This window comes from Pipistrellus kuhlii, unplaced genomic scaffold (assembly GCF_014108245.1).
Source record: "Pipistrellus kuhlii isolate mPipKuh1 unplaced genomic scaffold, mPipKuh1.p scaffold_m20_p_13, whole genome shotgun sequence".
Taxonomy (NCBI): Eukaryota; Metazoa; Chordata; class Mammalia; order Chiroptera; family Vespertilionidae; genus Pipistrellus; species Pipistrellus kuhlii.
The window spans coordinates 10,424,609-10,451,452 of record NW_023425438.1 but is presented as its reverse complement, the minus strand read 5'-3'; the positions used below and the strand labels follow the sequence as shown (position 1 = coordinate 10,451,452).

General features: G+C 46.6%; 1 protein-coding gene across 1 annotated transcript; it reads right to left on the bottom strand.

Moving 5' to 3' along the window:
• On the bottom strand, positions 1 to 25,351 carry CAPN14 (calpain 14). Its single transcript, XM_045581006.1, has 22 exons — positions 25,127 to 25,351; positions 23,741 to 23,810; positions 22,496 to 22,614; positions 22,225 to 22,361; positions 21,645 to 21,819; positions 21,000 to 21,065; positions 19,037 to 19,122; positions 16,542 to 16,616; positions 15,268 to 15,431; positions 14,077 to 14,246; positions 12,722 to 12,730; positions 11,502 to 11,707; positions 10,524 to 10,560; positions 9,991 to 10,047; positions 7,852 to 7,909; positions 4,985 to 5,049; positions 3,641 to 3,709; positions 2,920 to 2,998; positions 2,172 to 2,288; positions 1,775 to 1,830; positions 499 to 556; positions 1 to 62 (listed from the first exon to the last, which is right to left on the bottom strand). The coding sequence occupies exons 1-22, from the start codon at positions 25,349 to 25,351 to the stop codon at positions 1 to 3; spliced, it is 2,160 nt and encodes a 719-aa protein (XP_045436962.1).
• Between the last annotated feature and the right edge of the window lie 1,493 nt (positions 25,352 to 26,844).

Below are 26,844 nucleotides of genomic sequence, written 5' to 3'. Positions count from 1 at the left end.
TTACATCCGGATGATAATGCTGCTGCTGGTGATGATAAAGATGATGATGGTGAAGTGGGGTACTGATGGTGTCAAAGAAAACCCTGGAGTGAAATTCCAACCAGTTGGCTGCCACTCCCTGGAGGTCTCCTTGGATGGCCCTGAGGATCTCCTCCTCATGAAACCAGAAATGGTCAGAGCTGGAGAGGTTCTTAGGGAGCACCTAGCCTAGTCCACTCATTACTCACACAGGGAAGCAGAGGCCCAGAGATTTAATAAGCGTTGCTAGTTACAAGGGTGCTGTGAGTTCAATCAGGTCTCAGCCCAGTCCTCCTTCCATTGTAGCACCTTGCATTGCTAGCCTGCTCAGGCTGTGGGTTGTTTCAATGGCCCACTCATACTGTCTCATTCTCCCAGCTCTGAGCCTGCACTGTGGAAGCACTGCTTGGGATCAGGAACTGATCTTAGGTGGGGACAGGCTCACAGGAGTCTATCCATTGCTTCTCAGCTGAATCCCACCTTCACACTTGAATATGGGAGCAATTGAGGGGAAACACATGCTGTGGGTCCCTATATCCTGAAAAGATATTCCACAAAATGGACATGTGAGGCCAAAGCTTTTCGTAGGCCCTTCCTTATCAGCTCAAACAGGGGATGTGTTTTAGAAAGAAAGAGCAGACTCCAGACTGCAATGTCTTTGCAGCAAACACCACCTAGCACCACATCTGGCACATAGCAGGTACTCCATAAACCCACGCAGTTCGAATGATCAAAGAAGACAATCGGTATCAGGCACATATGTGTCTTCTCCTCAGCATATCACCTCATTCACTCAACGAACATTTGTCAAGTACCTCTACTATGTGCAAAGCACTGCATGAGATTGGAGATAATGGCTCAGAGACTAAGTTAGAATCTCTTCCAAACCAACTCCTGGAATGAGATTTATTTCCGGCTTGTATGTCCTGATGGTTTCAGACTCACAGATTCCTCATGCTCTACATTCTAGCCAGGATTGTACTCGCCCTTCCTTCTGGCCTGGGCCTTTCCTGCTCTCCACTCTGGCTGCCCTGGCTCTTTCTTATCTTTGAGGTTTCAACTTCAATGCCACCTTGCCAGAAAAGCCTTTGTGGAACATGTTACCTAGACCAGCTCTCCTGTGACTGTCCATGCTCAAGCTCATTGCTGGCCCAGGTCTTCCCTTTCTGGGTTCATACCCTCTGCAAGTGACTTTGAAGTTCCTCCCATGACAGAGGAAAAGGCCAGTTCCCCATCTTTTGGAAGCAGCTTGGCCATGTGACTTGCTTTAGACAACAGAATGAACTGCAAGGCACATTGTCCCCGGGTGTGGAGATCTTGCATATTTCAATTTACTCCCCTTTGATAGTGTCATTGTCCTGAGAAAGGCAAGCCTTCCTCAGTGAAGGTGCCAGAAAAGCCCCCGCTCACCCACAATCACTAGCCAGATAGCCAAATCCCACTGACTCCCAGCATGGGACTGGGGAGCTAAGTGTGTGCTGTCATCACCACTGAAGTTGTGTGGATTTGTCACATGGCATGATCATGATCAAAGTCATGGGGTACCCTGAGTCAGTCTCTTGTTTCCCTCATATGTGTGAAGCACAGGCTGGGTGCTCAGTACGTATTTGATGAATAAATGAATGAATGCAGTGCCACATCCTGAACTCAGTAGAATAAAGGGCGCCCCCAAGCCCTTTTCCTTCACAGGAGCCTGGCCCTGCAGTGGCCTCTCTACCTTGGATGATGTGATTCAACTCCATGGAGAAAGTCTTACCTCTGGCTTCTGGAGGTATATCCCTTTGCCATCTTGGGTTAAGTTTTGGAAGATACCTGTGAAAATGTAGAGGAAAGAAACACAACTAATACGTTTTGAAAATATTATAAACTTGTTCCCCCCATAGGGCCCCTCATCTGGGAACTCAATTGGGGAACCATATGTGGCCACATGTATTATAAGTGAGCTGCCTCAAACCTCCACTCCTGGAGAAGGCAGGGTGCAAGTGAGTGTGGGTAGATGCAACCTGGACTGGCAGGCAGCCAGAGTCCCGCCCGGCTCCCTGGCCTGCAGGGGGCGCCCCCCCCCCCCCCCCCCGGCCTCTCCCCCCCCCCTCGCCCCGCCCCCGCAATCCAGGCAGAGGAAGCTCCGCCTTCCCAGCTTCCCAGCAGCTCACTCTCCGCCTTCTCTGCTCGCAGCATCAAGAGGACAAAGCTGACAAAGTCCATCTGGAGCTTGGGGCCACCGTAGCGGATAAGCATCAGCAGGCAGATGTCATCGCTGAGCACGATTCCTGCAGTGAACACGGACTCCTGCCCTCGGTGCCAGGAACCTCACACCCAGCTCCCCTCCCATTTTGAGACCCTTTATTTAAATCGTTCCTTCTCTCCTGGGCCCTGAATCCTGAAAGCATGGGGGTCTTCCTTTATGGACTTCATTGTGAATTGTTTAATTATTCAGTTCATTCATTTTGTCTCCACTCCCCATTCCTGCTCTCCTTGGGCAACCAGCATGAGGCTCTTTTCATCCAAAAAGTCACTGGCCTTCAAGGCGGGGGCGGGGTGTGGGGGGTGGGGGGGGTGCGTCTGTCAGGGTCAAGACCCTCTGCTTTGGCACCTGGTGGTCCCGTATTTAAACCCTAGGCAGACACCTAACTTCCCTGAGCTCAACTGTTTTTCCTCTGTAAAGTGGGGGTGAGAACAGGGCATTATTGAAGATTAAGTGAGAGCGTGGATGGGCCACCCCTCAATAATTGTTAGCAGTGATTATAGTGATAGTAACAAATGTTTTTGCTGTTTGTAGGCCCATGTGTTTGGATCTCTGGACTCAGGGAGTAACTGTGCATTAGAATTACTCCAGAATGCTATGGACTCTCCCCACCCCTCCTGTGTATGCTCTCTAGCACCAGGTGCCCTCAGGCCTACCTGCATCCTTTATGGCAGCCCGCAGCTGGGACCTGTTCAGGCATCCTGACTGGGTACTGTCTTGCTTGTAGAAAACTGCCTACAAAGAACCGAATGTTAAGGGAGCCAGGCATTTCCAACCACCACCCGAGAGCCCCTCTTCCAACAGCATCTACGCTGCAGACACAGGTGGGAGTGTAGGCTCCATCGGCAGGGCATGCTGCCAGGATGAGAACACGGTGGAGGGTCCATCCAGGATCTCACCACCTCTCCCATTTCTTCTTAAGCCTCTGAGAAAGGGACGGTCTTTTGGTCACGGCAGATAGACAGTCTGCGTATGCATAAAGGTGTTTAATCTCAGCCCAATATCCAAACTTCGAAGGGCTTCCAACTTTATGATTCAGGAGACAATGGGGAGAATTTTGAGCAATGATTGGAAAAGTAGGAAGGAGCCATTAAAGTTTATGAAGGACTTTAATGCCACGCTAAGGAGTGTGGACTTCCTCTGAGGCCATGGGAAGTGATGATCTCATGTGGGCTTTAGAGAGTCAGGGGACTAGTGCAAAAGGCTCTCTGCGGTTGCCAGAGAGAAGGAGGGCTCCCTGGAGACAGAGTAGAGAGGATCTGGTGAGTAGTTGGGTGTAAAGGGCTGAAAGGGAGAGAAGTAAGTACCTTACAGACATTGCAGGATTGCCTTTTCTGCGGCATCCTGCAAGGAGGTGTGGTCAAGATGTGTTCTTACCTGGTAGAGCATCAGCTGCTTCCACAGGTCCCTGAATTCCTGGATGCTCACGGTGCCTGATGCATTAAGCTGGCAGCAGGGTTAAGGTCAAAGCTGTGAGGGGAGTTTCACCTATGCCTCTGGAAGCAGGGATTGGCCCTCCACACAGCAGTGTGCAATGTATGGACAACCCTGTTCAAGGTCAGCTATCTCCAGTGGCCTCCCCTTGCCAGAGAGTCCAGCCTAGGGCTCCTGGCCCTTGCTAGAAAGGACAGAAAGCTGAAACATAGCAGCATGGGGAGAAGTGCTGATGGTGCTGGCAACAGTGGCAATGACAACAGCTACCATGTATTTAGTGAAGCCGGATGTTTTGACATGGGCCAATCTGAGGTGATTTAAATTTTAAAAGCACATCGTAACATTTTTTTCATTATTGCTAAAACCAAGTTATGGAAGGAATCAGGTGGCTCAGTATGCTTCCTATATTTAGTCATTTTATGGAAAGTTAACAGCTTAGTGGTTGGTCTTGTCATTGTGTCCTGATACCCTTGCATCAGGGAGACAGGCTCCTATGTTGGTGGGACTCCTTTTTCAACTGGCAGGTGAGACAGGTGTCCACTGGCCCCATGACAGATGACCAGAGAGTCTGATTGCATCCAAGTTCATGCAGCGGGAGACAAGGCTGGGATCTGCTCCAATGCTGGGACACCTGACCTTCATCCCATGCTGTCCACACCCTCTGCAAAGTTTCTGCAAAGACGGTGTTTTGTATTTGCAATATTCCCTACCCCCATCCCACATACACATCCATCCTATTTGCCTATCTGTAGTACGGACAACCAAACTTGGATTAAAGTGTCCCCTTAGACAGGCAGAAGGTTTGCTAGGAGAACCGAAGGTCTGAGAACCAAGAGAGTCGAGCTCCAGCAAGTTGTTGGACTTTCTGAGCTCCCAGCTTCTGACCTGTCAATGAGGGCAACCACTGCCTGGTCACCAAACAGAAAACTTAGGATCCTCAACTCTTGTTAAGTGCCCTATAAATCTGGAAACTAACCACCACCCTGCAGCTGCCTCGTTGGCACTCTCAGACTATTGTTACCAATAGTTTATATTGATCACTTTTTTGAAGACAGACCTGCCCCAAGCACTTTTTACATAGTTTGTCCCATTTGCATTCTCACAATGACCCCTCCTGACCAGGCTTGAATACATCTCATGCTGTAGATGTGGACCTGCAGGCTGAGTGACTTGCCCAAGATGACCCAGCTGGTACACACTGGGGTTGGGATTCACACCCAGGCGGCCTGGCTCAGGGTGGAGCTCTCAACCAGCAGCGTGCATCCTCCCATAGACCAGAAAGGATACGTCCATTAGGGCCAGGATGCCCTGGCAGGCATCGAGGCTGAAGATGGGCTGTGTGCTCCCCAGACCTGGAGAGGAACAGGAAGAGCACATGGGGGCTGGGCAGGATGGCCTGGCATGGCCCTTTTCTAATGGGACCAGACAGTGCTGCCTCGGCCAGCCACGGGTTCCAGTAACTATCATTGATGTGGGAAGGGAAGAGACAAAGAGCCATGGAGAGAGGGGACGCTTGGTGGTGATCCTTGCACCCAAGTTGCATGTAAATCCCTGTGGAGAACCCTACTCAGAGCCTGGCGTTGCTTACACCGTGGGGCAGAAGAACTCACCCCTTCCACCCAGCAAGGGCCAGCATCGGAGAGCTATGGAGAGAGATCTGAGAGATCATCTTGTTCAAGCTCCCACCTAAGTTAGGGATGCTTTCCTCCGATGACTTGACGGTGGTCAGTCAATTATGGGTGCTCACATGGATGGCTAGCTCCGTTCAGGAGACACTTCCTAAGTTAATTACAAAGGAAGCTCCTATACATTCCACTCACTAGTCTTCATTCTGCCTCCAGAAAAGCATTAATGGGTATTTGTCTCCTCTCCACATTTCTCCAATGGTTCCCCAGACAATATGGTTTCTAAAATCTCATCAACTTCTTCTAGACCTAGTGAATGGAGGCCTTTCCTCAGAAAAGGCCAGCATCTCTATAAATATGGTACCAAGCCTGGATCGCACCCTTCAGATGCAACTTGGTTAAGCAGAGTATATATGAAAATGGGTCTATCACTTGCAAATTTTTCAGCCTGCATTTTCCAACTTAGGTTTCGAAAGAAGATTTTCTGCACACAAAGACCTTTGAGTTCGCCTTTGACATAATTTGTATCTATAGGTGCTTTTCTCCATTCACCCGACACCTTAATACATGATACGTACTGAGGGGCCAACACTGAAATTTTAATTGACACAGTATTTCCCAACCGCAACTGACCACAGAGCCTAATCCCTTCTTTTTCAGGAAACACTTACTGAAACCTCTTGTTTCTAATGTTTCAGGGAACACAGTTTCAAACACACAAATCTAAATGCTTCCATTAGATACAGCCTAAATCTGAATTAGTGCACTTAATGGCAACGATTTGAAACCATCAGCTCATGTTAAGCTCGAAGTCACCTAAATTAACCAGAGATCGTACCCATCAATTGCCACAAAATGAGGTCTTTTCTGTGAGGAATGTGTGCAAATATATATATTTTTAAAGTAACAAAACGGTAGTTTTGAATGATCATCCTGACTTAATTTCATCTTTTAAGTTAGGGCACAGTTTGTAGGGAATGTTCTGAATTTCAATTCTGCTGTCTAAGATAACGATTCCTCCCAGTGCTGTGCCAGCCACACATCTGGTCCACCTGCCTTCCACATCTGCTTCCTAACCACTAATAAAAGTTGAGGAAGTGAAAGGAGGAAGTTTGGAGGAGGGGGTTGAGGTGGAGGGTAAGGGCAGAATCCAAAGATTCTAAACATCTAGATACTCAGCTATAACAGAAAATGATCCCTCTGGTTTTATATTTAACTTTTGGGCCTGGTGCTAAAACTTGTGAATACATCTCATATTGCTACTTTAGAAGCCACACACCATCCTTTGTTATAGGAGGTATTTCCAAATCCTTCACCAAAGTTCACAATAGTTCCCTCACCTATCAAGCCAGAACCTTCTCAGAGGAATGAATGGAAGCAATCTGTCTGGACATTTCTTAGAAAATCAATTTGCATACTTATGATCAAGGTATTTGAACCATTTTTTAAAATGTATTTCAGAGAAGAAGGGAGAGGAAGAGAAAGACAGAAACATCAATGATGAAAGAGAATCATTGATCGGCTGCCTCCTGCACACTTTCCACTGGGGATGGAGCCTGCAACCCAGGCATGTGCCCTTGACCAGAATTGAACCTGGGCCAACACTCTATGCACTGATCCAAACTGGCTAAGGCAGGATTTGAACCATCTTTAAAGTGCATTCTTCTAGGTAATTTCCCTGAATTTTTTTCTCCCAGTGTGACAGAGGGAGAACTCTTGTATCCTACCATTTCTAGAGTCTCTTCTTCTGGCTCTTGTACCCTAAGTACACTTTGAGAAGCCATCTGGAAGTTATTTCAAGCCCTGAGTTATATAATACCCTGGCCTCTAACTTGTTTGGGTTTGAAGTCTTATTTTCATATAAACAAAAAGCAATCACAGATGTGAGGTAGAAAATAGCCTTTAATTTTTTGGCTTACTTTTTTTCATTTTGAAGTTTATGTTCCTTCCTGTAGAAATCATGTTAGTCTCACTCAAAATATACTTATAAATTGTTTTAATATGAATTTCAAGCTTTCCTAATGATGTATCCAAGGCTTCACCTGATGGTCTCCTCACCACCTATTTGTAGCCCTCCTAGGTGATGTGCTTCCTTTTTCCAGATTTTTACAGGTTGATCCACTTAAATATGAATTCATCAAAGCGCCCCCTAGTGGACTAGTCAATATTTAATATTTATTTGCCCTGTTGAAGTGGGCATAGATTTTCCACATTGAATTTATATGCCAAGAAGGAAGTACTCAGCTATTCTTCTCAAACTAGAAACATAGTAGAAATCTTCATTTTCACTATCATTTGTCTCCTCACACATACTCGGCAAAACAAACAAAAAATAAAACTAGTTTCCAAGCTGCGTAAATTCGCTTACTGCTCTATCGGACCACAGGACCCATCCTGGTATAAGACCCAGCTGCTCAGGGAACCCACACACAACAGTTCCCACATCCCACCAGTGGAAAGGGACACAGACTCAGAGTTCAAAATGGTGGTGCCTGCATCCTGCAGGAGGCATGGCTCCAAAGTACTCACCTGACCAGGTCAGCTGGTTCAGGATCCTCTGCAGTTGAGCTGCATTTATTTCTGGACACTGGAGTGAAAGCGGAGGGGCGGGAGAAAAACCATCATTATAGGAGGCTCACTAGATGCAGAGGGGCCCAGCTCACAGGGGCTGAGGCATCCACTCCAGCATCCGCTCGGTGTGGCACAGATGCCATTTCTGGACAGAATAAGTGACACCATAATGTTGCCCATAAGGAATGTGACTAGTCATGAAATTGAATCTGGAATTTCATAAGAACTTTTACAATAGTTTTTAACTGGGTGCCAAACCTAGGGCTTCTCAGCCGGGCAGGGCTCTTAAGAAATAGCCTAGAACACTGTCTTTCCATCTGGGTTCTATAGAGATGCTTCATGAGCTGAGCAAACAATTTGGTTTAAATTTCACTCCTAATAAAATATCCTCAGCCAAGATTCCAGATTTTCATTTTAGATTCATCAGAGGCAATTATTTACATTAACATTTAACTTGAAATTATGTTAACAAAATACAAAGATCACAAATTTAAACTTATCAGATGGATACATATTCATAATATGCAATTTTAAAAATGTGTTAAAGTATGTTCTTATTGATTTTAGAGAGAGAGGAAGGGAGAGGGAGAGAGAGAAACATCAATAGATTGCCTTCTGGACGAAACCCATTTGGCTCAGTGGATAGAGTGTCGGCCTGTGGACTAAAGGATACCAGGTTCGATTCCAGTCAAAGCCATGTACCTTGGTTGTGGGCACATCCCCAGTAGGGGGTGTGCAAGAGGCAGCTGATCGATGATTCTCTCTCATTGATGTTTCTAACTCTCTATCACTCTCTCTTCCTCTCTGTAAAAAAATCAATAAAATATATATTTTTAAAAACAGACTGCCTTCTGCACACCCCCTGCTGTGGATCAAGTTTCACAACCAGGGAACAGAACCAGCAACCTCTTGGTGTATGGGACAAGGCTCAAACAACAGAGCCACACTGGCGTAGGCAATAATATACAACTTTAACCCATTTCAGATTTATTGGTATTCTCTATGAGATTTCATTACATAAAAGGGCAGCAGCAGAAAATGTTTGGAAACCTCTGGTGTAGAGAAAAACTTTTATAAACAACACATTAAATTTTGACGTGCCGCCTCTGGCTACATTAGTCAAAGCACCAGGGGTGAATGTGAGAGAAGATGGGAGGGCAGGAAATATATTAATTAAATCCACAGTGTCACTAACATGCTCTTCCATTTTTAATGAAATTGTGGGGGATGGCCGAGACCGGTTTGGCTCAATGGATAGAGCGTCGGCTTGGGGACTGAAGGGTCCCGGGTTCGATTCCGGTCAAGGGCATGTACCTTGGTTGCGGGCACACCCCCGGTGGGGGGTGTGCAAGAGGCAGCTGATCGATGACTCTCTCTCATCGACGTTTCTAGCTCTCTATCTCTCTCCCTTCCTCTCTGTACAAAATAAAAATAAAATAAAAATAAAATAAAATAAAATAAAAAATAAATAAAAAATAAATTATAAAAAAAAAAAAGAAATTGTGGGGGATGCCAGACCCCAGATTTCCAATGTATTTCTCGTCCCATTTCCAAATAGATTTATTGTCCTGCAGGTTAAGGACAGACAGGCCTCTAGAGCCTCCACACTCCCCGCTTCATCCAGATTGGGATCAACCCAGGGGAAAAAAACTCAAGGAGACCAGGTGTTTAACCCTGGGCCCTCCACCTTTGCAAGGTCCTCTTACCAGACTCACCCCCTTCCCAAAATACCACCCAAGAGGTCTTTCTCTCTGGGCTTCCCTTAATGTCCCTCCCCAAGGCCCCAAGGTTGGTCATTGCCACACCTTCCCACTCCCACTACTAAGTTCTGACTCTGCTATATTCCATTTCCCCTACAACTAATTAGTGTAGCTTCCAAGAACCGATAGGCATTCTACAGGAGCCTTCTGGAGATAGCAGCTCCACGCATTTGTCTAAAGACTGAGGACTTGAATAGAAAGTGGCAGCTCTGAGAACAGGTCACCTTAAATCACAGTTCATACACAAGGTCAGGCAGGTCAAACACATAACAATGCAGTTATCTGCTCCACTTTGCCTGCTCTGCCCACCTCTGGCTACCACACATCTTCAACTTGCCTTTTCAAAGAGTTTGGTAAAGACTTCATCCTGCCCTTCAGTTTGGTCTACAATTTCCTACAGGAACAGACACATAGAGAGACGTAATTATTCATCTGGATACACAGGCTCTCGTACACACAACTCATGTCTCACAGCTCCCAGGCTTCTGAGATCCAGAAGTTTGACCTTGAGCACTGTCTTAAATTTTCTACCACAGCATTCACACAGCCCTCGTTTCTCCAATTCTTGCTTCCTTTGGGGAAATAGCAAACAATGAAATGGGCAAAAGAAACACCAGGTAGAGAGAAGAAGAAGAAGGTAAAAGTATAACTCATGCCCCTGGGGCTCAGGGCCCTTGAAGACAGGACCTGACCAGAAGGGCAGTTCTCTTGGTGCAAAAACAGCAGAATCTGGGAACTCTCAGGGCACAATAGATAATGTATCCTATGTGCCACAGAGTAGGGTCTGCAAGATCTGAACATGAGGGGAGAAACCCAGCACCCTGGCTTTGTAAACAATCCCAGCCATGCAGAACTCCACCGACTACTTACCTTAGAGAAGACAGCTCTGGAATTTCTGCCAATCTCACTGAGGGAAAACAAAAGAAAGAATTCCTTCTTGGGGATCATCTTGGGAAACTTTTGGCCAATCTTCTCCCTCTCCCCAGGAACTCTTCCCAGTTCTTTAGCTGATACATCATGTGGGCCTGTCCAGCTCTCACACCTCACTTCCCACCTCTCCATGAAGTGTAAGTCCAGACACACTACCTGCATCTCCCCAGGTGCCTGGTGCTGATTCTCAACTCATGCCTTTGCTCACGCCAAGCCCTCTGCCCAGCACACCTTTTACTTCCCCCTACCCTCATCTAACGATTCCTACTCATATTTTAGATGCTTGAGATCAAGTCAAACTATCCATGGTCAAAACATGAAGGAAAAAAAACTGGATTCTAAGCATTGAAGGGTTGTCATGTCCAAACAATCATAGGCCAAATACTAAGTTTGGCTGGGATGTGTACATATTGGTTTACCTGCACACACCTGCGGTGTCTGGGTCTGCCGAATGATGGCAGCCTCCCCTCATCGCAACCATCCCTGTCATCCCTTAGGAATCACTACCTCCTGAAAGCCACCCCTGCTTTCCCCAGGGTCATGGGAGGTTAGCTGATGCTCCTTCTTCATGTTCTTCTAACACCTGTACAGATAAATGCTTCCACTGGACACAGTATAACAAAAACAACTGTGACTGTGTCCTTTCCAGACCTTGAGCTTCTGGAGGACAGGGGCCATGCGTGTGCCTGTTCTGTCTTTTTCTCTGTAATGTCTAACAGTGTTCATGTGTTAGTAGGAAGAGAGTGGAAGGAAGAAGGGAAGGATGTCCTCCATGTAGAAAGCTGCCCTGCTCTCCTGATCTCCCAGTCTCTCTTCTGTATTGGCCACAGAGACCCCATCTGCTGCCTCCCCACCTCACGCTCCTGATCGCCCCAGGCCCGACCAGGCCCGAGCTCCGGGAGAGGCCCGTGCTCGTACTAGAAGACGTGCTTCCTGGAGAAGACTCTGAGGACGAACTCCGACTCCTGCCAGGCCTCCGATGTGCAGGGCACGATGAGGTACGTCCCCGGCTCCAGCCACAGCTCCTTACTCACTTCTTTTTCTGGGAGAAACGCCTCAGGAAAACTCAGGGGTTTATTTTGCAAGAAGAACTCAGGGGGCAGTTTCTTCAGGTCATCATAGAACTGCAGATGGAAGACAGAGGGCACCAGTTGAAGAGATTACCCCAGGCTTGTGGCCAGGAGCCAGGAGTACGGTGGCCTCTTCTCTGCCAAATCCCACCTGCCCCAGTGGAGGTTGGGGTGAAAGAGGGAGGAGCTTGGAGATGAAGACAGAACATGTCCGGAGAGGGCACCATTTGCTGGAACCCTCTGTGGGGCGGAACGAACACCTACCAATTGATTTGCCATAACTGTGAAAACAACGTCCTACACAAAGTAAAGTGAGCAATGTCCCTGTGCCTGCACTTTCCAAGTTCAGTCATCTGGCCAAAGCCACCCAGCTGGTAGGAGTCCCAACGCCCATGTTCTGTACACTTCCTGAGACTGCATTTGTGCATGTGATGCGAGCTCAAGGTTGATTATGGTCACAGATGCAGATGCATCACCCACCATCTTCCCACCATCACAACAGCTACATACAAATAAACTGGACTTTCACATCATCTCAGTGAAAACTGCCTCAAGGGGAAGGAGGACTGGACAGGAGCTCACAAGACCTGAATCAGGGCTCTGGTTCCAACATTGCCTGGATGTGTGTTTTGTTTATCTTATATTCATATTCTCTCTCTCTCTCTCTCTCTCTCTCTCTCTCTCTCTCTCCTCCACCCTCCCTCTTTTATTTCTCCCTTTTTCTCTATTTTTTCTCTCTTGCTTCCTCTTCCCTTTGCTCCCACCCAGGCTGCGGAGGAAGAGGAGGTCCATATGGGGCATTCTTTACAGCTGTTAACAAAGACACTATCTATCCAAGCAAAGTCATATTTCACAGACTGCACTCAGAGCCAAGGACACAAATGTCTCTCCTGATGGCATACACTTTCTTTGATCAGACAATGAGAACCACAGAATCATCCTGTTGCCATCCTGGCCTTGGCTGCTAGGAATTGCAGAACTAAATGTTATAATTAGCCATACTAGCTATCCTACGTTTCGTTTTCCTGGTAGAATCAACTGCTTACTTATCCTTCATGTATTTATTACTTTGTTTTTCTTGCCTTTTAAGTTCTTAACTAGCTCACAGTTTTGCTCTATTTACAGTTTTATTGTAGTTGACCCAAATTCTGTTTATAAATACAATAGTCCTGATAGAAACATTTTTTTTTAGATGAATAGGCAATTTAGAGATCAATCACTCAGTGTTCCCACAGGAGGAAACAAAAAAACCCACACAAAACTGACCTAGACACCCAATGCAAAATGGTTTCTTTATAAAAATCATTTTACATTGTTTAGTCTAGTCTGAGAAAACTGCAGTTTTCACTCCTGTGTTCTTTGGGAACCAAAATAAATCGCTGCCACCCTGCAGAGGCTGGGCAGGATGGTCCACGCCTCCTTCACGGAGCCCTCCAGGCTGTCACTGCATCTGAAATGCAGAGTTGTTGTCGTCTGCTCACATTTCTGTCCCATTTTCCAATCCTTTGGCCCTTGTCCCCAAAAAGGTGGGCCTCATGGTCTCCTCATGTCTCATATGTTATAGATCCGTTTTACTGTGGGTTTCATAACTCAGGCGAGGCTGTGATTTATCAGCCTTCCTGTGCTGTGACAGTCTTCGATATTGGCCCTAGGTATTTATGTAGGGATTTAATAAATTCTAAGATTTATGGCTTCTGCACCAGGCTCAGAGACCTCCCTGTAGAGGTATAAGGAGTTCTTGGGGCCCTTGGATAGGAAAGAACAGCAGAAGCTCACCACCCCCCACTCCAACACAGAGGCCATTGCTATCCTTGTGAGACATTCTCAGAGCTCCTTGGAAAAAGCTGCTCCAGTCAAACCGAACCTCACAGTGGCTGGGCCATAGGTGGCTTCATTCCAAACCAGGGCCAGCTGGTCAAGTGGAACTCACCCTGCTCATCTGTAAAACAGACAAAGGAGACCTCGTTTGTTAGTGAATCTGGCTCTTTGCCAGCATAGACTCGAAAGAAAGCTGATATATAAGAAGACTCTCCCCAGAGACCCCTTCCCTCCCATGAGACCTTCTGTTCCAGTGACATTTTAGTCCACCATCAGAATTCTGGAAAAGGCCAAGGGAAGGCAACCCTGTCTTTTTCAGAGACAAAAAGGAAACCAGTATCGATTGTAAACTATGTGCCGGACACAAGGAAAAGCACTGCCATGTGGTCTTTTATTCTGCTCTTTGCATAAATATCATTGTCCCCATTTTACAGATGAAGAAACTGATGTTCAGCGCAAGAACATCACATAGTCATTGCTGAGGGACAGAGCCAGGATGTGAGCCCATGTAGACAGACACGGATAGTGAAGATGACAGGAAGCAGGAAGAAAGGGCAACAGCCGGAGACCCCGTGCGAGGCCGCGAGCCCCAGCTTCCCACCTACCCTGAAGAGGTAGAAGCCGATAGCGAGGTGAGGCTTCCGGTTGCGGTGCCTGTGCCTGGGCTTCTGGAGCAGGGACACCAGCACGCTGCAGGGCGTGAGGAACATCCTGCCCTCCTGCGGCCTCCAGACGGTCAGCAGGAACTGCGGGTTCCTCCAAAATGTGTTTCGGGCTAAAAACAGCAAGTGAGACAAGTCCTCAGCTCCGCCAGCATGTGGCTCCCCCAACACTGAAAGGTGCATGGATCCAGACACCTGCCCCAGGATGCCCACCCGGAGGTTCATCTGGAAAGAGTCGGGGTCTCTTCAGCCTCAGCTCTATCCACCCTCCCATCTCACCGTTACCGCCCAGCTCTTCTACAGACACATGGGGCTGAGTTATTCGCACAGTGCCAGGCACAGGCTTCCTGTCCCATAAGCAACTGCTGCCTGAGTAAGTGACTCTTCAACTAATTGGGGAGAGCGTGCCATGGCCCCTAGGGCATCTGCATTTTAAGGGAACCAGGCCTTAGCTTGAGGGCAGCTTCAGTTGGGGGGAGGGCATTTGGTGGGAAGGGGACACCAGAGTTCAGGCCTCCACTGCCCGCTGAGGTCATACTCAACAGGTCCTTCTTCCAAAGGGATCACTCATCACCTCCACTGGGGATAAAGGGACAGGGGCCCTCAAAGCTTCCATTCTGAGAATTTAGATGTGCTTGTCTCCTGTCATTGAGGACCTAGAAATCTTGATCCCTACTAAGTTCTAGGTCAGGTGGGCTGGATGCAGATGACGTAATTACTAGTCCCGCCCACCCTGTTAAGGGGTGGTTACTTCCACCTATCAATCGCCTTGCCCTAAAACCAAAACCAAGATGCAGCCCACCCTTTTACCATGTGTGCGTGCCTGTGGCCTCCTGGAACTAATTAGGAAAAGGCCCCTCTGGAAACACAGCCCCCAATGGGCTGGCAGCTTTTCATGCCTTTGCAAATTAGGACCAAAGGTGCCCCATCTTCCCAGGGACACAGCCCAGGACCAGAGCAGTCAGCTTGGTCAGCAGACCCCCTTGCCCCTCAGCCAGATGCCCTCTGCAGGGCACAAGCTGCACAGCCGTCCATGATGGCTCTGCACACCTCTCCTCCCCCCCCCCCCCTTTGCCTGGGAAAACTACCACTTTAGACCCAAGAACCTTGGCCAGCTCCTGTGCACACACTCACCTTGGTGCGACTTTATGGGGCCCCCAGCAGTGGTCCCCTTCTCCCATCTCCCCTCCTGTGCAGTGTACGACCACTTCTGGCCCACTTCATGACTCAGAAGGCCTGGGGTAAGTTTACAGATGACCAGAAGCTTGAAATGTACTTTAAAGTCCTGAAGTGTCATCCTGGAGAGGAAGAGGGAACCACACAGGGACACATGAGATGATGTCTAGTTATCAGGACCAACGGGGAGGCTGGATCAGAGCAGCGGCATCCCAGCCCTCTCCCATCCTCCACACCCCTGTGCAGAGCCTAGCAGGCTTTGGACAGGGGAGCGAGGCTGGCTAGACCAGTGTGAGGGTCCATCACATGTTGCTGGAGCTTCAGAGAAACCCTTCCTGTGGCTGGAAACAGCCTCATATGACTGCTCCTGGAGCAGAATGTTGCTGCTTTGCTGGTTGCCCTGATAAAGCTTAATTGAGGCATTTATAACCAGTCAATTGACTTATAGATGTTCAGCAACATGTTCTTAATCATTAATGGATAAAAATCTTTGCTCCTACTCACTGGCTTTGCAATCAAGCCATGCTAATTGAGCTGCCTGACGCTCAGTTCACTTATCTGGAGTTGGGAATAACAGTATTTGCCGGGATCTTGTGTTGAGTGACTATTTCAAAAGAGAGTGAGGGCGGCAGCCAGCCGGAAAGAACAGGCAATAGAGAAGAGGACTCCTGGGAACAGAGTGGATGTTGATAGTAAGGGTAAAAAGCAAAAGCGAATGGGAGCAGAAGGGTCTCATGTCAGACAGCAAGAAGCAGCATCAGCTCAGGGTGTTTGGGTGACTCTTCATAATAAGAGGTGAGTGGCCTTGGAATCAGTGGGAGTGGTACAATTTGGCTCTGGAGGGCACAGATGAGGTGGCTTATAGTTTGGCAAGACTTTGTAGTCCCTTCTTTTCTCATTTCCTTTCTAGGCCAGGAAAGGCATAACCTTGAGATGGAGTGTACTGAGTGACACAAGAGCAGAGCGGAAGTTGCGAAGAGGTGGCCACCCCCACACCCTGCTCTGAGCACCCTCTGAGCTGTGGGCCGTTGGTCACTGCTCTTGTCACAGAGAGTGTGACTGTGTGTTTGCAGGGGCTGTTTGCCCTGCTAGACTGTGAGCCCCACAGTGATCTTTTTAGTCTCTGTATAGGAGATGCCTGGCATACGTGGGGTACCCCACAAATATTTGCTGGATGGGTGACTAAATATTTGTCAGCCAGGGCATTTGTCCCTGGTCCTCGAGTCAAATACCAGAATTCTCCATCATCTTTTTTTCTCAGCAGCACCATCTTCTCCTTGGGGCTCAGTAGTTCCCATGTACTTGAGCTGAAAACAGAAAAGACATGTTTTCATGAGGATTGTGGAGGACATGCGAGAAATTTTTCAGTAAGTGTGCTATTTACTGAAGGGCTGTCATTTATTCTCATCTTCATGCTGCCTTTGCAGACAACTAAGTCTCACATTCTACATTATCAAAGCAATGTGTAACATTAATGGAATGGATTATTCACTATGAGCCCATTTCTGGGCGGGGCTCTTGACGTGCTTTATTTCAGTTAAAGCTAACAACCTCACAGGTTAGGGGTTCTTATTGCCAATTTAGAGATCAGGGTACTGAGGTTAAGAGATTAAATCACTTGCTTGAAGCCACAAGACTATTAAATGTCACAAAGCTATTTGAACCAATATTAGAATTATTTCTTTTCAAAGCCCATCGTTTTGGACTTCTATTTCTGGCCATGAAGGATGAGGCTCTCCTGTATCACTTTCATACCATAAACAAAATATAAGGAACTACTGTTTCCAAACATTAGATGGCAGGCAGCACAGGATTGGGACCCCCAAGAGGAAGGGAACAAAGGAGGTGAGTCCTAACGTTGCCTAGACTTCCCTGGGCAGTGGTGCAGAAAAGTGGACCCCAAAAGGGACACAGCAGTGTTGCTGAGTGTAGGAGACAGAGTCCAGTGTTCAGGGAGGCCAAGACAGCTAGATTTTGCTGGGCAATGTGCCTGAGAGAAGGGGGCTACGTAAAGAAGTAGCTCCAGAGAACTTCATAGGGGCTCCCTTGAGTCTTTGGCTGAAATCAAATGTGTGTATTCATAAAGAAATCCTCCATGATACTGGACTATACACAGAAGAATTTCCAGAGGTGACACAAGGTTGGGAATCATTTAAAGTCCCACCAGTCAGAGTTGAAAGACCTTGTTGACTATATGGGGTTTTTAGTAGAGATCCCAGAAGGTCAACACCTTAATAGTGGGATCAGATTATCCCTGAAATAAAGATTTCTCTAGCTCTGTATTAAAAGTGCTTTAAAATAAAACTTCAAGTTATCCCTAAGCAATTTAAGTACCTGCCACAAAAAAAACAAAACAAAACTAACATCCTTTAAAGGAATGCAACAAAACTCAGCACTCAGAAACTTAAATTTACAATGTTCAGCATCCAGTAAAAAATTACTAGGTGTATAAAAAAGCAGAAAATGTGATCCATGACCAGGAATAAAACAGGACAAACAGACCTAGAAATGAGAGAGATAATGGAATTAGCAAATGAAGACATTAAAACCCATTCTATATTCTCCAGGTTGTAATGGGAACTATGGACATAATGATGAGAGAATTGGGAGATATTCTCAAATGGAATCTCTAGAATTAGAAAATGCAATATCTCAAATGAAAATATACACTGGATGGGACTAACAGCAGATTGACCTCTATGAAATAAAATCCCGTCACTTTATTTAATCCTCACCATACCTCTGGCTCAAATAAATGAAAAGCTTTTCCAAAATCACACAACTAACGAAAGTAAATTAATTCATCACCTATCTCTAATGTATGTACTTGTTCTTCTGTGAGATAAACTAAAATCAATGTCATGATACTATATTTTGGTAACACTTTAAAATTTATATATCTTTAAGTACCATTTTCCACATAGACCCAGCTCCTCTGACAATTCTCTTTACTCGTGCATAAAAAATCAAGTGCAGCACATTCTATGAGGAGTGGAATTCAAGTAATTTTTCTGAACCTTCATTTCTTCATCTATAAAAATGATCAAGTGACAATGAGTGTGTGGGAATGTTTCTGTCCTTTAAAGTATTATACAGGGTCAGGCATTATAAATCTTCATAGCAAGAGGGGGGAGGACTTTACCAATGGTCTCCCTTTCTGCCTGTGCCCTATAGCCAGTCTGTAGTCTGTAAAGCCCCCATCCCTGTAGAGTTGTCTTTGGGCAGAAACAACCTAAGGTCATTACATAGGACCAGAATGTAGAGCCCAATTCGGATCTGTTCACCTCTGATTCAACAAGTCCAGTAGTGCATTAAGCCATGCCAGGGGAAGAACATCGGACTAGACAGCAAAGACCTTGGTTGAGTCATGCTGAGACCTTAAATAATCCACTTAGTCTAAGCATCAGTTTCTTCATCTGTAAAATGCAGCCCAAAACACCTACCTTATAATAGCATTATTTGGAGGATTAAATGAGATAAAAATTCAAAGGACTTAGCACAGTGCTGGCCAGTTCTTAATAAACATTTAACCTTCATTACTATAAGAATGAGAAAGTAATCTAGATATCATTAAACCTTGTATAAATGTGAGAGATTGACCTTCACAATCTGAAAACTTTTCTGATCCAAGGGAAGAACACCTTGGAGTTTGTGTACACATGGCAACCTCCTTTGCAGGCTTCACTTACCCCCTTCCTCACCCTCCCAGCCCAGCTCAGAAGTTCACCTGTCACTCCAGTCTCCTTTCCATTCCACCATCCCCCAGGGGTTCCTCAGCTTGACTAGATATTCAGGCTTGTGGTGGCAGGTCACCTGCACAAAACGAGAAGTGGTTTAGGGGGCTGGTCCGAGTGCTAAGGGCAAGGGCTACAGATATCTAGGTGAGATTTACACCTGCACACGAGACTTTGAAATGGAAGATCAGAGGCCCCTGAGAGTTGGCAGAGGAGAAAATGGCTGTTACATATTGGCTAGGAGATGTAGGGCAAGTTACTTACCCTCTCCATGACTGTTTCCTGATCTGTAAAATGCAGCTAAGAGTCACATCTGCTATAAAAAATTGAATGGTGGCCCCCAAAAGAAGTGTCTACCCAGAACCTACCAATGTGACCTATATGAAAAAAGGGCCTTTGCAAATGCAAATATGAAATCATTGCCTTGGCCAGTTTGGCTCAGTGGATAGAGCATTGGCCTGTGAACTGAAAGGTCCCAGGTTCGATTCTGGTCAAGGGCATATGCTCAGGTTGTGGGCTCAATCCCCAGTGGGGGGCTTGCAGGATACAGCCAGTCAATGATTCTCTCTCATCACTGATGTTTCTATCTCTTTCTCCCTCTTCCTTCCTCTCTGAAATCAGTAAAAATAAATACATAAATCATCGGGGATCAAGGTGGGTCCTAAAACCAATGACAAGAAAAATGGGGGGTTGGGGAGAGAAGACACAGAGGAGAAGGCCATGGAAGGCCACACAGAGATGGAAGCAGAGCTTGGAGCTATGCTTCCCAAGCGAGGGAAGGCTGAGAGCCACCCCTGACTGTGAGAGGACGGAAGACCTGTAGTCTTTGGGGGGGTGGGGGAAATGGGGAGTGTGGCCCTAATGACACCTTGACTTCAGACTCTGGCCCTTAGAGCTGTGAGAGAATACATTTCTGTTAATTACCTGTGGTAACTAGTTATGGAAACCCTGGGACACTAATACCTACTCACAGAGATGTTGTGAAGATTGAGTGAATTAACTTTTGTGAAGCAGTTAGGACAGTATTTAGCACATAGTACGTGCTAAGTTCTATCAAGTGTTGTTAAATAAATCTAAAACAAAATATTAAAATAAACATACAAATGTTAACAAAAAATAGATTTTGCTAAATAAATATGAAAATAAGGTCAAGTTCTTAGTTACACACATACACAAATGATTGGTGGATATCTAGCAGGAAAGAGAGTCCAGGCATGAATTGAGTTTGAGAAATTTGAAACAGAATTAAAGGAAATTGTGGGACTTTCAATAAGTGAGCCTTTCGAGGTTCTTTAAGATTGAACCCACTGATTGCTTATCTCCACACTTCGCACATGCTGTTCTCTCAGCCAGGAATGCCCTTTGCTCATATAAATCCACCATCTTTCAGGGACTAATTCAGTGTCACCTCCTCTGGAAAGCCTTTGAATGCTTCTCTCCTAGCTTCTGCACCCCTAAAGTCTTTCACCTATGCTTTCTTATCATTTTCAGATATGGTTTGTCTCCATACTTGACTGTAAGTTCTCTGTAGGCGGGGTCCCTGTCTGATTCCTCCTTCAATGCTTAGCAGAACTCAAAAGGTAGGTAGAGATGGGAAGAAACTGGGAGACTGCTGAAAAGGAGCAAGTAAGAAAAGAGCAGGAATCTGGAGGGAAGGGAAGTTCAAGGAGGGTTGTGAAGCACAGCAGGGACGAATGGCCAATGGGCTGGGGCTTCCCCATGGAATGGAAGGTCGGGATGGGGCAGTGATGGTGGCAAGGGCTAGACCTACCACTTGACCCCAGAAAATAGGTACAGAGGTAAGGGAAATCCTGCTGGCTTTGGCAGGCACTGGAGGATCCACCAGAGAATTTGCCCCAGATTAGACACAGATAATAAGATGACCCCAGGTTTTGGCAAGAAGCCTTAGGAGAGAAGGGGGTGCTGAAGGGAAACAGGGGGCATGGCTCTACCCACCTTCCTGGTTCCTATGAGAGTGTAGGCATGGCCATCCACCAGCCCATTCTCCAGCACCCTCTGGTTCTGTAGAAACAAAAAAACACTGTCAGTCCTGCTTACCCAGGGGCCTGTTTGGCTGTAGCAAGGGTTAGGAGGAGGGGGTGGGAGAGACCTCCGCTGCCCTGTGTTACCTTATAGTTTTCATAGCTCTTCAGCATCCCCCATCTCATTCAAGCCTGTAAGTCAGGGTACCACTCTGCAGGGCTTGTAACCACTTTACAGAGAGTGAGCTCAGATTCAAAGCCACTAACTTAGTAAAGTGACACAGTTGCTGGTGGAGGGATCCTGGGACAGCTGAACCCAGGGATCCCTGCCTCACTTCCATGTTCTTGGTTGTTATTAAATTAGACAGCAAGAAACAGCTGTGCTAATAGAATACCTCACATATGGTCAACACTTACTGCCAACTCCCATTTCTGCACACTGCCTGTGCTCTATGGTGGCCTTGCCTGCCCTGAGATGCTCAAGGTGAACATCAGGATGGTAGGTGCAGGGGTTGGCAAAAGTCTTGAGGCTCCCACTGAGGTGAGAACAGCAACTGGTAGCTGGAGAGGGTGGCAGCAGAGAAGGAGGACACTCTGCTGGCTCACAGCCGAGTCTCACCCCTGAGTGGGTCTGGCAACCGATGAGGGTTCTGCCATAGGTGGCTCGGCTTAGTATGTCCCAGAGGTTTCTAGGTGCTTCTGCCAGTTTGATGGTCACTGACACTCCACCGGTAAAGTCCAAAAAGGCATCAGACACCTGTCCACGCTGCAAGTCCTCATAGGAGCCACAGAGCCTGTCCGGGAGGAGAAAACATGGGCAGAGAAGGGAAGGGGCATTTAGGCTGAAGCATGGGATGGTCCAAAGGAGTCTTGCTTGGTTATTCCCTGGGCATGCATCTGGAAATATATGCTCAGAGTTCTTATCCTGAGAGCAACTCCATCCGTTAGTGAAGGCAAATTTCTGAACATTTGTTCAGATGGGATGACCCCTACATAAAAGGCTATGGATATGTCACATATATTCACTGAATCAAGTATCTCACTTCATAAATGTTACTTACCTCATCTTGCCTTCCCTCAATATTGATGAGACAGAGAGAGGGAGAAAGGAAGGGAAAGGGAAAGGAAGGGAGGAAAGGGGGAGGGGAAGGGGGAGGGAAAGGGGAGGGGAGGAAAAAGATTTCCCATGGTTGTCTTACTTAGCATAGGCCTTTTCCAGAAGAGCTCCCCAGAACAAGTTCTTGAAGATGGAAGAGACGAAGACCAGCTGTCCAGCTTCATTCACGGGCAGTCGGTCATCTATCACCACAGGAATCCACTTCCCAAAGTGCCAGAACTGGAAGGAGAGTGTGCCCACTGGTGAGTGAAGATTATGGTGGAACATGGTAAGCCCAGGAGACAAGGACACGACTTTTCCAAGATCCTTCTTTCCTATGTTCCACCCGACAGGGGCAGCAGGAGGTCACTCACCCAGAACTGGAAGATGCCAGCATAGTTCTCGGTGAAACTCTGATTCAGGGGGACAACCTGGCTCAGGATGTCCTGGTGCAAAGACAGAGCTTGCAAAGCAGCCAGGAACCAGCAGTCACCTAAGCGAGACAGCAGACAGTATCTGTATAGAGGCATTGCACAGGCATGCACACTCTCCAGGTGTCTGCATGGATGTACTGCATATGCATGTGTATGCTACAGGTGCCTGCATGAATCTACTGAGGATTTGTTACATGCAAGAAATACCTGATCCAAATTGCTATCCTTTCTGAACTTGTAGCCTAATTTAGAAGGGAATTGGGTACTGGGGAGGAAGAGGGTGATTGAGAAAGTGTGGTGCGGGGTTGGGGTGGGGGCATTGGCTAGAAACAAGAATTGAGTCATATTCCTGGACAAACTTTTTGCCTGTCAAATGTCCCATCCTCAGGAACATGGACCCAAACACAACCAAACTTTCTGTCTCTGTAACTGATTTATATTCTTCTGGGAAACCCTCAACCCTCTGGGCTTCTTTCCCGTCTGTAACATGGGTATCACTGCTCATGTGCCTTCTCTCATGGCCAACAGTTATTTCTATTACTCTAAAAAGAATATTGGGTTGAGAACAGGCCTTCCTGGACTCTATTCTGGGGCATCTAGTGACAGGTGTGCCAAGAAGGAATCATTACAGGGACTAAAGTAGAGTGAGCACATCTTCCCAAGACAAGACTTTAGACCTAAAAACTCATAATGAAGATTATCGTCTGGCAGGGGTTTTGTGAGTTTGGAATTTGTTGTTGTTGTTGTTGCTATTTTTAATCCTCACTTGAGATTATTTTTTAATTGATTTTTTGGAAGGGAGGAGAGAAACAGAGAGAGAAATGTTGATGTGAGAGAGACATACCAACTGGCTACCTCCCACACATGCCCCTACCAGGGCCAGGGATCAAGACTGAAACTAAGGTACTTGCCCTTGATGGGAATTGAACCCTGGACCTTTCAGTCTGCAGGCCAACACTCTATCCACTGAGCCAAACCAGCTATGGCTATGATTAGGCAGGTTTTGACATTCCCATGCATCTTGGTAGGACCAGTTGTTACCATTTCCCCAGCAAAGGACACAGCATGTCGAGGTAGAGCTCAGGTGGCCATTTCCCCCATTAGAATCTCTTGATTCTCCTCTTCCCCTTAGCCGGGCCAGGCTCCCAGCTGCTAAGTGTGTGTCTCAAGGGCGTGCAGACTTACCTAACAATCCCTGGCACAGATCCAGCCTTTTGGCCTTGGCAGAATAGAAGTGGGGGTTGACATGTAGTTCCTGCAGAGACAGATGGAATTGTCCTTCTGACCAGAAGAAGCTCCTAGAGCCACAGTGACCATTGGGTCCCATATGCCCAAACTAGACATATGGGGACATCAAAATGGAATATATCTATATATAAAATCATGGCTGTCCCAGAAAACCTGGTATACATATTCTGTCCATTGTACCTCTCATTCCTTCTTAAAGCTCATGTAAGTCAGGTCCTGGAGAACTCTGAGTGGATATTGAGAAGTGGCACTTGCACCAAAAATGCATTTTCTTGGAGTTTCTATTAAAAATGGGAGCACCTCTTAGAGGGGGTATTCTGTTTTTCTAGGGATCTTCTCATTCTTTTTCTCCTACTTCTTCCTGCCCCTAACCCACAAATAATTGCCTCTTGGGCTTTCTGTGCTGAGATGTGGCCTGGGATGGGGTGAGGGATTTAGTGCTCCAGGACCTGCACTCAATCCCCCAGTCCTTGTGGACACAGCCCACGCAAGGTCAATTGCATGACAAACTCTGTATCAGCAGTTCCCAAGATTTTCTGGGAGAAGTAGAATCATGACTGCCTCTAGGAGGCGCACTGGGAATCTTACACAGAGTAGGGACTTAATATAATAAGTCTGGCTTTTATGGCAATGGCTGATTAGGGAAGAGAAAAGAGGAGAGTTTGTAGTACAGGTTGATTTTACTAAATGTGCTTTGGACTTACATGTAAATCTAGTCTGGGGGAGAATAATTGCTTTTGAACACATTGAAAAGTTGCCTTTTAAAGAAATTGTTGATGCATTTATAAAGAATACTTTTGTAATGATTAATAGCTTCTTTCTTCTTATCTAATTTTCTCTTTATTGTTTAAAGTATTACAGATGTTTGTTCCCCTTTTTTCCCATTGACCACCCCTCCTCACTCTCATTGCCTTCCCAGACCTTCATCCAACTATTTTCCATGTCCATGGGTTTTAATTTATGTATCTCATGAGGCTGATTTGGGGAGAATGGCGTGTGAAATGTTAAAATGTGTTCCTCTGGCAGACTGCACTGGCTGTGACTCAGGATGCCTGGCCATCTCAGAGGAAGCTAACCAGGACCTACTGTAGTTGGCTAGCAACTGCTAGCAACTGGCCTGAGGGGGAGCTACATCTTAGACCCCTCCCAAGATCACCCCTGTTTATTTTCCTGGAAAATGGGTGTGTGGGGACTTACCCAGTTCCCATCTCATGGGAATAAATGGCAGTAAGACTGAGTATCAGAAGCTCTGAGCCCTCAGAAGGAAGGTCTGGGTTGACACATTTTGTGTGTTTGCTTGGCAACCCCCTCCCCATCCCTTACCGTTGGCCTCCTCCACTGCAGGTGCCCTGGCAGCTTCTGCAGCAGGTGCCCGCTGCCGATGGAGCTCAGGGTGGCTGGGAAGGTGTCATCTTCAAAGAGGCAGCCGTTCCTCAGGCACCTTTCCTGCAGCGCCTCGTAGTCCTGTCTGGGGAGCTGGGGAGAGGCCCCCACCGTGTCCTTCTGCCCTAGCTTCCAGCTCCGTTGGGAAGATGACCACAGAGGCATAGCCAGGTGTGGCTAGGAACCTAAAGGATCTTCCTGGATGGTCTCTGTTGCTCCTGAAATAGAAAGCAGATGTCCCATTTACTTACTTCCTGTTAATGCTTTGTCATCCCCACAGAGAGGAGGAGGAAGATGGAGAGAATGAAAGAGAAATTAGCCCGTGAGAAAGAAACAAAATGTAGATGCACTAGAAGCAGCCTGGAGACATGTCCGTACCAAGACATGCTCCTATGTATTGTAAGGGTGACCCAAGGATCCTCTCTATTTGTCAAGATTTTGCTTATCCTCCAAAATCCACATTGAGCCCCTCCTCCAGGAAGCCTTCCTTGGGTGTCTGACCTTAAATGATTCCCCCTTATCCTGACTGTCTATGGACTCACCATTTACTCTAGAGAATACTGCCCTCTAAGGTTCTTCTCAAATTATCACTAGTGAAGGGCCTGTGTTCTTTTATTTCCAATTTGTCACAAAAATTTAATGAAAATGAACTCATAGAAAAATGAAATTTATCAAAGGTATACAAAATACAAGCCCTTCTTATTTAAAACAAAAACAAAAACAAAAACAGATTCAATAAAAGTAAACTTAGTGCATCTCATGACAAGCCGTTGTGCCTTGGGCTCATCACAGGATCAAATTTCAGAATGAGGACACACACACAAATATTGTTCTTTTATAAGTATTCCTAAGTCACCTTAAGGAGGGTCTAGGCCCAGATTTGGACAGTGGACAGTTCTTACAAGTCTTCTGTATGTTTGTTAAAAGCTGGGGGTGAAATTGGTTCACTCCCAAATTGCCACAGCTCTCTGCAAAGGACCAGATGGCTCTTGGTCATATTTGGGAATTCATTTGAACTGTTATATGTGAACTGCGTGGAGCAGGCCCATAAAAATAAGACTATGCAAATGAATAGGGGAAAGCTAACTGGGGCACAAGATATTAGAGTGTGTCGCCTAAAGGCATGCTGCCTGTGCCTAAGAGTTCTTTCCTTGCCCCCCCACCCCACCCCTGAGGGTGTGAAGACTCCTCGGGCATGTTATTCACATCAGGATCCATTTGCCCCTAGCAAAGAGAAGGGCAGAGACTGAATCTTCACTTTTTCTGTATTGGCTATGATTGTCTTGTGTACAGTGTTAGGTGCTAGGGAGAGCTTTGTGGTGGTGAGAAAAGAGGGTATCCCTGCCCAAACCAGTTTGACTCAGTGGATAGAGCATCGGTCTGTGGACTGAGGGGTCCCAGGTTCGATTCCGGTGGGGGGCATGTGCATTTGTGCATTGGTTGCGGGCACATCCCCGGTGGGGGTGTGCAGGAGGCAGCTGGTCAATGTTTCTCTCTCATCGATGTTTCTAGCTCTCTATCCCTCTCCCTTGCTCTCTGTAAAAAAAAAAAATCAATAAAATATATTTTTTTTAAAAAGAAAGAAAAGAGGGTATCCCTGGTACTCATGATCCAGAGGAGGCCTTTGAGTGCTAACCAGCTGGTAAGATACCCGAGTC